General features: G+C 35.4%; 1 protein-coding gene across 1 annotated transcript; it reads left to right on the top strand.

Moving 5' to 3' along the window:
- The first annotated feature begins 972 nt into the window (after positions 1-972).
- LOC140057338 (serine/threonine-protein phosphatase 2A 65 kDa regulatory subunit A beta isoform-like) lies at positions 973-13,126 on the top strand. The gene is made up of 12 exons (XM_072102955.1): positions 973-1,092; positions 1,763-1,853; positions 4,882-4,982; positions 5,248-5,480; positions 5,825-5,972; positions 7,863-8,018; positions 8,151-8,339; positions 8,517-8,602; positions 8,839-9,122; positions 9,364-9,661; positions 10,967-11,058; positions 11,210-13,126. The coding sequence occupies exons 1-12, from the start codon at positions 1,012-1,014 to the stop codon at positions 11,233-11,235; spliced, it is 1,785 nt and encodes a 594-aa protein (XP_071959056.1). The 5' UTR covers positions 973-1,011; the 3' UTR covers positions 11,236-13,126.
- Positions 13,127-13,170: the final 44 nt, after the last annotated feature.

Raw genomic sequence — 13,170 nt, 5'->3', positions numbered from 1 at the left:
TGAGTTTTATTAAGTAAGCTGGCAGGAATAACTGTAGGCTATCTGTGTCCCGTTAGGACCGAGATGTCTGCCCATGTTGCAAGCCGTAATGTCTTCTTTCTTGGGCCGAAACGGCCCACTCTGTCACGGCAGTTAGTTTCAAAAGATGTTTAAATTAAATAATGTATTACTACTTATTAGGATGTTATTTATTTGAATAAACGCCTCTCCAATATTAAACATCACTTTGAATAATAATCCCCCCCCCCCAACCCAACTATCTAATAAACGTCCATCCCATCCACATTTATAATAAAAACACAATTATACTATTTGTAGTAGAATTCATCGCACTGTTATCTACAATTTACCAAGCATTTGTTATTCTTTTTTACCACTTTTCATATCTATTAGAGGATTTCATTTGATTATAAATGTTACCATTATTAAAACTAAAAAAATTAACATATATCACTCGAATAAGCACCTCCCTCAAATGAACTCCGCCACCCCACCTCCGCCCTATAAGGGCCCTACCAAATAATAAAGACTATACTTTAAAATGTTATTAATCATCTAAGACACTGTGAAACAGAATAGTTTAGTTTTACGAATGTCAAGCATTTTCAATAATGGTAACCGACAGAAAACATACAAGAAGAACATTATCATTCCGAGAACCATCGTCTACACTTCCTAGAGAGGGGAGCGAGCGAAGCGAGCTCACCCTCTAGTATCTTTAAATTCAACCAAAAACCCACTGACTTCCAGTCAATTTTATTATTTTATGCTTTAAATTACCGTGTACAAGTACAGGAAAACCTTTTTTTTTTCAAATTTTTGGTAAAAGTGAACAACTATTATTTTTATGTGACATTAAAATTGCATATTAAACAAAACAACAATTATTTTCAGTGGGAAGATTTGAATAAAAATTCTAAAAGAAATATATAAATAGCGCCATCAACAATTAACTTTAAAAGCACTGCATGAAACCCGACAGTTTGCGGACAGTTAGCTCTACCATTCAAAATGGCGACAAGTGAAAGTGCCGAAGATTCTCTCTACCCAATTGCTGTTTTAATTGATGAACTTCGAAATGAAGATGTTCAGGTAATATTTGTTTTGTTACATATGTTTTTAAGTGTATGTGTATAGTAAAATATAATTGATATTTTAAGTCTGACACCGATAAATTCAAGGTTTACAGAATGCAGGAAGACGGTCCGTCGTCGACGACATATCAAACGGGAGGTTGGAATGAAACTTGAGCTTCCGTAAAATGTCAAGTCGTACATTTTGCTTATGAACTCTTATACTAATTGCTTCTCTAAAATATGCGCTAACTGATTTTGTTTGTCGATCAATTTGGCTTTTAAACACACCTACAGTAGCCCAGAATACGGGTAAACATAAAAAACCCAGACCTGGTATTTTTCCAAACGAAGAGGTTGTGCTGCTGCTAGGCTAGGCTTACCTAGCTGCAGATGTTACTAGGCATAATCCCCGGCGCAAGTCCGGCGCGTGGTGTACTGCGTACTTTTTACGCATCCAATTTTAGCTTGCCTGGGCCTTCTTCTTCTTGGCCTGTTAAATAAAGAGTGTATCGGTATTAACTATTACATACAGTACTGATGAACTGTGTAGTTGTAGTAAAGAAGACATTTTTAGGCCTAAAACCTAGGCCTACTAGGAATAATATAGCCTATAGGTCTAAAAGGTGGTGTGTATGCCTATCCAGTATTAACTAATTTTAATGAAATGACTTTTATTTGATTTTTAGCTTCGTCTAAATAGTATAAAGAAGTTGTCTACCATTGCACTTGCCCTTGGAGTAGAGCGAACCAGGAGTGAACTCATCCCTTTTCTAACTGGTAAATAAAATCAATCAATCATTTGTTTTTTTTACAAAAGTTATATAACATTGTTATTTAAATATTCAATTAGGCCTACGATAATTAATATCTAAAACAACATTGCAATGTAATAATATATGTCATTCTCTGTGCAGTATAACAATTGTCCTATTCGATTTAGACTTTCACCGTTGAGTACAGTTTTTCCGTTGAGTACTTCTTTAACGAAGTATTTTGAGCGTTGAGATTGTTCTTAACGAAAAAGCTTTCGTTGTCAACGTTTTCTATTCGAATGACTTTCTGTTGAGCACAAATTTACAATTCGAATACAAAAAGTATTCAACGAATCTTTACGTTGACAACGAAAGTTCCCAATCGAATACGACAAATGACTAAAATAATAGGAGAAACCTTTACCCTTTTGTATGCTTGTTTTTTTAAATTGGTCTGTAGTGAATTAGTTTTGTCAGTTGTACTTTGAAATTTGCCTTTATGACTCATCGTTTGTTTTGTTATCTACACTCTACCTGTTCATGGCACGAATACCAATAATTATATTTACCATTGTATTGTTGCATCAACCTACTTATAAAGTATTAATTACTTTGTTGATAATGTAGTTCTCCCATAATCCTCAGCTCTACTATAATGCTCTAGTTAATGTACAGTACAGGACAGAATTATTGCAAAAATCCCAACGCATTCAACACGTTGTCGTTGCGTTGTGTTTGCGTTGCGTTGAACGGCTTTCAACGTTTAGTTGTTTATTCAACGAAAGTCATTATCAGCATGTCAAGTAAACAATTAGTTATTTCAACGCTAGCTGCTGCAGCGCTAGACTGGCCGATTGCACGCCTGAACGATCAGTAACAACAACAGGCAAAATACCTATCGGCAGTCACTACCAGATATTTTAATATAAATAAAAAATATATATGAAGCTTAGATATATTTTTAAGTATTGAACGGACAGTTACCAAGTAAAACACAGTGATATTTCCCAGTGTTTAGTGAAGGAAAACATCGAATAATAAGGTCGATGCCAAGTCTAACAGTTAACACTGTACTGTAGGCCTTCCGGGGGAAAACACGATCTCACGTCGTAAAATCAAACAACGTGACATCAACACACGAGGCCGCCACCCTGGTTTCCTCAAGAAAAACACCACGTGTGTTATGACGTATTTAACGATCGTTAATGACGACGAAGTAATTAATTTTATTTAGGCCTACATTTTTTAGCTGTTCGAGATTCAAGAGATAAAGTGAAAATATTGTTTCTCTATTTTGGTTTTTATTTTATAATTGTCCCATTGTTTGTTGTAATGTAATTTGAAAGAACTAAAAAATTTGACGTGTCCGACACCCATGAACCAATTTAAATCTTTATAAATCGGACAACATTACATTTTTAAGTACAAAAAGCGTTTTGAATACGTTAACAATAGAGCGTGTTGAATGTGTTGAACCCGTTGACCGTTCATTGACGACGTTAAACAATTGAATCCCATAGCGTTGAACGCGTTGAAAACGTTGCGCGTTTTGAAAAGCATCACACTGTAAACTGATTTAAATGTTGGCTGTTCGCTCGCATATTCTCGCAACTCCCATCCCATTCATACAGTTTCAGGAGGAGGCCAATATAATTATATTAAGAAACAAAACAATAGTATGTTACAGAGAAAACGCCTAAACCTCGCCTGTAATAATATATTGTCTTGCATCAGAATAAAGTGGTTCTTTATTCTGAATTGTTTGGTTATTCAAATATTTGTGGGTTACACCTTGGCGTGAATAATATGGTATGGCACAGGTTTTGATTTTAAAGAAAACGCCTAAAATTGCCTATTGTCATCAAATTGGTCATTCCTATTTCTTGGTTATTATATTTAACGCTTTTCTCTGCATGGGTTACGTTAGGCATCACAATAATTAATTTATAATATAATACATGATAATGATATATTTATGGATAATAATAAAACTAAACGATTTTTTCCCTTTTAATTACGCGTTATTTCATAATGAATGAACTCTTCACCTTTCGATCAGTTCGTCCCTCACGTCACGAAAAGCATGCGTGAAAAAGACGACGACCATGCTGGATCGTTATGTTGGTGGTGTATTGTTGCCTTCCATGGCGGCGGGTGTAGGCTACGTTGTTTTTATAAATAATCGAGAAAAATGTAGTACAGTACTGCGAAGTTTTTAGTTTGGAAATAATTAATTACGATGTGACCTAGCCTCCAAGATTCACCGCCGCCTTAACTTTGGTATTTAATACTCCAGTTAATATAGGCACACAGTAATTAAGGACATGACCACTACTTTTAACTGCGATGGCAGACGCGGCTCATATACACACGGGGCCTACTCGTTAGTAGTAGGCCTAGCCTAGTGTAATATATTAAGCTAGGTTTCCGCGGAAAAATACACATTATGTTTGTTTTCTTAAATATTTGTAATACTGTATTTTATACTATTACTACTACTACTAATACACACTGGCAATCTGTAAATACCATACGAATCCGATTGTTTGTTATTTCAACGCAAACTCAACGCAACACATTGTGTTAGTTGAATAAACAGTTCAACGAACTCAACACTTTCAACGCCAACGGACAACGCAGTTTCAACGCGTTGTCAACACTTTAACAATGCGTTGAATGCGTTCAAAATCTGCAATAATTCTGTCCGGTACTGTAGCTTTCTCACTAACTGTCACTAGAACCATTTGTCAAACTAAGAACATAATGTTTGACTGTGAGTGGCCTCATTGTTAACATGACATATATTATTAATGATGCACAATCAGTTCTATACTATAGTATCATGCATCAATAAAATATTTTTGTGTTGATTTTAAATACTCAATTGGCTATACAGTGTACTGTAGTATAAGATGTGTTTGTTGAAAGAAAAAAATCGTGTGGGGGTGGGGGACTATATTATTTATAGTATTATATTGCCATGCTCATGTTGTGGTTTGCTTTCACAGTTATTTATTTTATAGAAATTATATTGTTTTTTGTTTGGTCATCAGATACCATATATGATGAGGATGAGGTGTTATTGGCATTGGCAGAGCAGCTTGGTACATTCACCCAGCTTGTTGGTGGACCTGAGTTTGTTGCGTGTCTCTTGGTAAGTCTAATTGATTTACAGCTATTTATGTCATATTACCCACCCACACATTTTCTGTGAAATAGTTTTACAATTTATATCCTTATTTAAAAAAAAAAAATCAAAGTCTGAAATAGTTTTATTGCTAAATAAACAGATGATATCAAGAACAGACATTGGATAAAAAAAAGGTTTCTGTAGATGAGGCTAAATGCAATTGAAAGAAAATGTAGTATTACCCATGGACTGCTCTTAACATTTGATGTACATGTTGTATTCAATTTAGCCACCGTTGGAAAGCCTTGCAACTGTTGAGGAAACAGTAGTGAGAGACAAAGCTGTAGAGTCATTGCGCAAACTGTCGGAAGAACATTCTAAAGAGGACATGGAGAATCTGTTTGTTGCCATGGTAAAGCGTCTAGCCGCAGGTGATTGGTTCACTTCACGAACGTCAGCTTGTGGATTGTTCAGCGTCAGTTACCCCAAGTCTTCTGCTGCTGTCAGACAAGACCTTAGAAAGTAATTTAACACTCTTTTATTAAGCTGTGTCCACACTATCAAACTTTATGTTACATAAAAATGTGATGTGCCTATATATGGACATATCACTACCATGTTTAAGCATATCACTACCATATTTGGGCACACTTTTTTGTCATAGTTTGATAGACTTTAACTAAAACTTCCCAATGTTCTAATGATGTACATACTTCATTCATTGTGTAAAGTGTTTATTTATTGTATTTGAAACCTTATAAAATAAATAAAAAAACAATGTGATTCATAAGATTACAATCATTAAAAAAAACATTATGTTAAAATTGTGTTTAATTTCCAATTGCTTCTGCATTTTTTATTTGCAGTCATTTCCGTAACCTGTGTAGCGATGACACGCCGATGGTTAGACGAGCAGCAGCCGGCAAACTAGGCGAGCTAGTTAAGGTTACAGAGATTGAACACGTTAAAGGCGACTTTATACCAATGTTTATCAACTTAGTTAGTGATGAACAGGTACGGTTATGCCAACATTATAACTTGTAGTAGTAGAGTTATGTAACACCCCTTTCACACTGAGGTATCAACACTGGCTTTTTGTATGCTGTACACTCCTGTGTGAAACCAGAGTATGCTTGGCAATGTGAAAGGTGTCTTAGATTTAACTTGTGATTTTTTATAAAAAAATAAAATCTCAAATTTAATTTTCACCATAATGCAAGTTCACCTTCCACTTACCTGTACCACTGTATAACAATCATATTATTAAATTCTGTTGATCTTCACCCATTGCTAACACTTTACACGAAAATAAATTAAAGTTAAAGCCTTGTCCCCTTACCCATCCTCCTTACGTTATTTCTGTAAACCTTAATGTTTTGTGCGTGTTCTTTATAGGATTCAGTGAGGTTGTTAGCAGTAGAGGCATGTGTAGCAATTGCTAACCTTAATGTTTTGTGCGTGTTCTTTATAGGATTCAATGAGGTTGTTAGCAGTTGAGGCATGTGTAGCAATTGCTAACCTCAATGTTTTGTGCGTGTTCTTTATAGGATTCAGTGAGGTTGTTAGCAGTAGAGGCATGTGTAGCAATTGCTAACCTTAATGTTTTGTGCGTGTTCTTTATAGGATTCAGTGAGGTTGTTAGCAGTTGAGGCATGTGTAGCAATTGCTAACCTCAATGTTTTGTGCGTGTTCTTTATAGGATTCAGTGAGGTTGTTAGGCATGTGTAGCAATTGCTAACCTTGATGTTTTGTGCGTGTTCTTTATAGGATTCAGTGAGGTTGTTAGCACTGGACCACTCAGCAACATCATTGATTCCCACCCGGAAGTTCGTCATATGATCTATGCCGATGACACTCAACTATATTTAATCATGAAACCTACACATCACTCTGAATCTGTTAACAGCCTTGAATCATGCATTGCAGATGTTCGCTCATGGGCCATTCAAAATAAACTCATGCTCAACGACTCCAAGACTGAAATGATCCATTTTCATTCAAAGTTCCGTGAGGCATCATCATTTCCTTTGGTCCATATCGGAGATACTAGTGTCTCTACCTCCAGCTCAGCCAGAAATCTAGGCGTCCAACTAGACAACAGCCTCGGTTTAAAAGAACACATTCGTAATGTTTGCCGTGGTGCTTCCTTTGGAATTTACCAGATCGGCCAGATTCGTAAGTACCTTGACAAAACATCAACTGAACGTCTTGTTCATGCTTTTGTTTCATCTCGTCTGGACTGTAATAACTCGCTTCTGTACGGCCTACCAACTTCTTATCTGTCTCCTCTTCAACGAATCCAAAATTCCGCCGCAAGACTTATCACTGGCACTAAACGACATGAACATATTTCTCCCGTTTTACGTGACTTACACTGGTTGCCTGTTGATCAGCGCATTCGTTTTAAAATCCTGTTGCTGACATATAAGGCCATCAACGGATGTGCTCCAGCCTACATATGTGACATCATTACTCCGTCAACCAACTCTTCGCTTCGTTCATCCAGCAGACTTCTTCTAAAACCTGGACCCCGTTCCAGAACTCGGTTTTACGGTGATCGTGCTTTCGCTGTCGCAGCCCCAAAACTCTGGAACACTCTACCACTCGAAATACGCTCATCAAAATCTGTTTTCACATTTAAAACTAAACTCAAAACTCATCTCTTCAGAGAAGCATAATCGCACGCTACTACTTGCACTGATCTTGGAAAACACAGCGCTTTGAAACCTTTGTCTCTTGCGCTTTATAAATGTTATTTATTATTATTATTATTATTGAGGCATGTGTAGCAATTGCTAACCTTAATGTTTTGTGCGTGTTCTTTATAGGATTCAGTGAGGTTGTTAGCAGTTGAGGCATGTTTAGCAATTGCTAACCTTAATGTTTTGTGCATGTTCTTTATAGGATTCAGTGAGGTTGTTAGCAGTTGAGGCATGTGTAGCCATTGCTACACTACTGTCAGATGAGGATACAGAAGCATTGATTATGCCAACACTTAGAAATTGTGCAGAGGACAAATCATGGAGGGTACGATACATGGTTGCCGACAAGTTTACAGATGTAAGTCAACAAATGCTTTCTTCCTAATTGAGTTTTTATCTTATAGCAACAGTAATCTCCTCTTATTTCTGATCAATATATTGATGGTTTTTAAATTTATTTTTAAAATAAATTTGTCAATTGTTTTCGTAGCTGCAAGAAGCAGTAGGTCCAGAGCTGACCAGCCGAGACTTAGTTCCAGCTTTTCAAAGTCTTCTCAAAGATTGTGAAGCAGAGGTTCGAGCAGCTGCTTCACATAAAGTAAAAGTATTTTGTGAGAATCTAAAACCTGAGGACAGTAGAGAACAACTTATTATGGTTAATATATTACCATGTGTCAAGGTAAATAAGAGTAATTTATCAATCTCTTTACTTAAGTCAAGATATAAGTGATGTTTTGTTTATTGAACCATTTCTTACAAGTTGATTTTCAGCTAGCAATCGTTGCTTAGTACTTGCATATTGTATTCTACATTGATTTTGATAAAAATTAAAGTTTTTGAACTTGTTTCGTTGTAGGATCTTGTGATAGATGCCAACCAACACGTCAAAAGTGCATTGGCCTCGGTCATTATGGGACTGTCACCAATATTAGGCAAGGACAAGTAAGTAATATCTCATAAACTTAACAGCAAGTAAGGCCAATTACATACACTTATACTCTCCTATATGAGAGCTCGCCAGAACAATTGCAAATAAAAATGACTAATTCAATTCAATTCAAAGCAACATTTATTTTCTCCTTTCATATACAAAATAGATTTCAGTGATCAATAAATATGTAAACAAAATTTGAAAGAAGAAGGTACACGCCTAATAAATTGGTTTTGTTTTTGAACAGAACAATAGAGCACATGTTGCCACTATTTCTAACACAATTGAAGGATGAATGTCCTGAGGTACGACTCAACATCATCAGTAATCTTGACTGTGTAAACACAGTAATTGGCATACAGCAGTTATCACAGTCTCTGCTACCGGCAATAGTTGAACTGGCGGAAGACAGCAAGTGGAGAGTAAGGCTGGCTATAATAGAGTACATGCCCCTGCTAGCTGGCCAACTAGGCGTTGACTTCTTTGATGAAAAACTGAATGGTCTCTGTATGACGTGGCTTATAGATCATGGTGAGAACACGTTTTACCGTTCTTTTGTAAAATACTGAGTGAATATTCTGCTAGTCATTTAGAAATATGTTGTATTGTTTTCATATCAACTCGTATCCTTTCTTGCTAAGTAAAATATCGTTGTGGACAGACAAACGGGTGCAAGTAGACTGCAAGTCGCAGATTATTCCCCATTTACATCAAATAATTTGTAAAGTACAATTTTGTGTTTTTGTAAATAAGTAATGTTGTTTTTTTGCAGTTTTTGCCATCCGTGAGGCAGCTACTAATAACTTAAAAAAGTTAGTTGAGAAGTTTGGTAAAGATTGGGCTAATACTCAAGTCATTCCGAAGATTCTGGCAATGTCCCGTGACTCCAATTACCTACATCGTATGACGTGCTTATTCTGCATCAACGTGTTGGCAGGTGTGTGCGGTCCAGAAATCACGACAAGGTCACTCATGCCTGTCATTGTCAGTCTAGCCAAGGATAATGTTGCCAATGTACGATTTAATGTCGCAAAAACAATTTCAATCGTATTACCTTTAATTGAACCGAGGTCAGTTATTATTCATTCCTATCGTATTTCAATCATATTTGATTTATTATATGTAGCCCTCAACCTCCCCAAAAAGGGTTCCCCTAAAAGATGCTAGGTAAGTCTGTATAATTTAATGTTGGCAAAATAATTGCAAACATTACTCCCATGCAAAGTAGGTCAAAATGATGTGAACGAATGAATTCATGTTGTTACTCCAAATGTTCCTTTTTCTTTTAATAGCATTGTGCAAGCTCAAATCAAACCTGTTCCTTTTTCTTTTGGTAGCATTGTGCAAGCTCAAATCAAACCTGTTCCTTTTTCTTTTTGTAGCATTGTGCAAGCTGAAATCAACCCTGTTCCTTTTTCTTTTGATAGCATTGTGCAAGCTCAAATCAAACCTGTTCCTTTTTCTTTTGATAGCATTGTGCAAGCTCAAATCAAACCTTTTTCTTTTGGTAGCATTGTTCAAGCTCAAATCAAACCTGTTCCTTTTTCTTTTGATAGCATTGTGCAAGCTCAAATCAAACCTTTTTCTTTTGGTAGCGTTGTGCAAGCTCAAATCAAACCTGTTCCTTTTTCTTTTGATAGCATTGTGCAAGCTCAAATCAAACCTTTTTCTTTTGGTAGCATTGTGCAAGCTCAAATCAAACCTGTTCCTTTTTCTTTTGGTAGCATTGTGCAAGCTCAAATCAAACCTGTTCCTTTTTCTTTTGGTAGCATTGTGCAAGCTCAAATCAAACCTTTTTCTTTTGGTAGCATTGTGCAAGCTCAAATCAAACCTGTTCCTTTTTCTTTTGGTAGCATTGTGCAAGCTCAAATCAAACCTGTTCCTTTTTCTTTTGATAGCATTGTGCAAGCTCAAATCAAACCTTTTTCTTTTGATAGCATTGTGCAAGCTCAAATCAAACCTGTTCCTTTTTCTTTTGGTAGCATTGTGCAAGCTCAAATCAAACCTGTTCCTTTTTCTTTTGGTAGCATTGTGCAAGCTCAAATCAAACCTGTTCCTTTTTGTTTTGGTAGCATTGTTCAAGCTCAAATCAAACCTGTTCCTTTTTCTTTTGATAGCATTGTGCAAGCTCAAATCAAACCTTTTTCTTTTGGTAGCATTGTGCAAGCTCAAATCAAACCTGTTCCTTTTTCTTTTGGTAGCATTGTGCAAGCTCAAATCAAACCTGTTCCTTTTTCTTTTGGTAGCATTGTGCAAGCTCAAATCAAACCTGTTCCTTTTTCTTTTGGTAGCATTGTGCAAGCTCATATCAAACCTTTTTCTTTTGGTAGCATTGTGCAAGCTCAAATCAAACCTGTTCCTTTTTCTTTTGATAGCATTGTGAAAGCTGAAATCAAACCTTGTCTGGTAGAAATGGAAACGGACACAGACATCGATGTGAAGTTTTACGCAAAAGAAGCTCTCGCATGTAAGTGTACATTTATAAACAAATTCTTAATCTTTAATTGGTTATAAGAGAATGGAAATTTGCATTTAAAAAAAATTCTGAATTGTAGTAGTGAAATGAATTGCTGAACGTAAAAATGAAAATAATTTTTTGTGTCTCTTTCTCTTTTCAGCGGCCGATGGAATAATAAATAAATAAACTTACAGAAGTAACATAAGATCTGTGTTCTTTGTGATCATGTGTTATTATCCATACAAAAATAATTATATATAAATTATTATATATAATACTAGCTAATCAACCTAGATGGATTTCAGCTTCAGTAAAAACTGATTATTCTTAAGACAACCAATGAACATAGTTTTAAGATACAGAGATTGGAGGGTCATGACCTCTACTACAATAGACTAGAGCGTTTACAACCTCTAATATGATTGGTCAATTTGGGTTCTCACTATAAAATATTTGACATGGTTGTATAGTATGTATCGATGAGCTCAAAATAAATTTCTTTTGTATTGAAAGAAATTAATTTAACCGTCTTTAAACTATGAAATGTAAATCGTTTTTTTTTTTATAGAAATATCTGTATAGACACTATTATTATTAAACAAGCTTGTCGCGTACCTAGGGTGTTGATGCGTTAACCATTACAAACAGAAAAGTTTCCACAGCTGTACAAAGATTTTTTGAATGTTTGTCGGTAATTCCTTATGTACACATTGTGTGTTGCTGTCGGTTTGTCTTGGTGTGAGGTAATCTAATTGGCCAATAGCGAGCTCTCGTTTCGGAACGGAAGACAATGGTGATTTAACGATTGTCGCGAGTGGAATGATTATTGCGTCCATGTTACAACCGTTAAATTGCTGTCCCAAAACGAAAGCTCACTTGATTTTTTTTGTGCGTAACCTTTAAGCAATTCTTTATATATCTGTACATTTGCACTTTTAAATTCAGTTCCATAAAATGTGTTATTTAGAGGATACACTTTATCATATTACAGTTTTTGAGTTTGATTTAAATCTTCCATATAGTAAAAAGTGGGTTTATATAGGAATAATAAAGGGTTATAACTCTTCTAAATATGGACAGGCATACAAGGACACAAAATGTATGTCTTACCCTCCTCAAAATGTGAATTTAGCAACTGAATCGGAGTTGGTCTTGGTGTTAAAACATTTTTCCCTCGTTGAGCGAGATTTTCTAGGGTTTACCTGAAGGATATGTTCTACCGTATATGCTGAATCATTCAAATAACTAATTCTCAACATTCTGTCAGTCTGTGATGGGTGATTTATTGCCAATAGGGCAGGGGCACATTAGTGGATGTAACATGCTTGTGTATAAGATGATGTAATATGAAAACATGAATAGAATTCAATAAAAACTAAAATGTGTAAATACATTATTTAGTATTACTGTTTAGCTCTAGCCGCTGTTTTGATATTGTTTCTTCACCTATTATAGATTTACACCTACGTTCTTGAGTGTTAGTACAAATTACAATCTGAAATGAGCCAACCAACTGTGAGGAGGCATGTATCATTATATTGTGGTGCAATCGTACTTTTGTACCTATTGAGATTTAGGGTTGAGTACAGGTCACCGCAATACTAGTTATTCGTTGAAGCCTGAAGATAATATCAGTACAGTATATGTAATATTAATAAGGTCATTCATCTATAAAATCTTTTCTTAACCTCTTCTTTCCTCCCTCCCAAATTACAATCATGTCATTTTAGGGTTTAAAAAAAATAATCTGTAAAGGTTAAACAATAGCAGTTTGTATCATAAATTCATATTCTTACTAGAGTAATATATTTGATAATTCTGTTAATGAATTTAAACTGGGATTTTAATGGTTACAATGTGATAAATACAAATGTTATATATTATTATTATTGTTGAGACAGGTATAATGAGATGCAACTATATTTAAAATAGTTGTTTTCTCACAGCGTATAATTGTACATCTGATAGTTTTCTTCCCAAGTTTTTTTTTTACCGTTTTTGAATTGTGAGTGTTTGCATATTCTGTATGTGGACATGATCCAGTAAAACAAATTAAATGTTATGTACAAGACTGAAACTACTCTATACATTTGTTTGGTATGTATGTCACATAGCTGGCGG

Source organism: Antedon mediterranea, chromosome 8, assembly GCF_964355755.1.
Source record: "Antedon mediterranea chromosome 8, ecAntMedi1.1, whole genome shotgun sequence".
Lineage (NCBI taxonomy): Eukaryota > Metazoa > Echinodermata > Crinoidea > Comatulida > Antedonidae > Antedon > Antedon mediterranea.
This window is presented reverse-complemented; position numbering and strand designations above follow the sequence as displayed.

Excerpts from the sequence above, each read along its gene's own strand:
- LOC140057338 (XM_072102955.1), top strand. The coding sequence starts at position 1,012 with ATGGCGACAAGTGAAAGTGCCGAAGATTCTCTCTACCCAATTGCTGTT. Across the intron at positions 1,093-1,762 it reads TTCGAAATGAAGATGTTCAG|CTTCGTCTAAATAGTATAAA; the intron begins GTAATATTTGTT and ends TTTGATTTTTAG. Across the intron at positions 9,662-10,966 it reads TTACCTTTAATTGAACCGAG|CATTGTGAAAGCTGAAATCA; the intron begins GTCAGTTATTAT and ends TTCTTTTGATAG.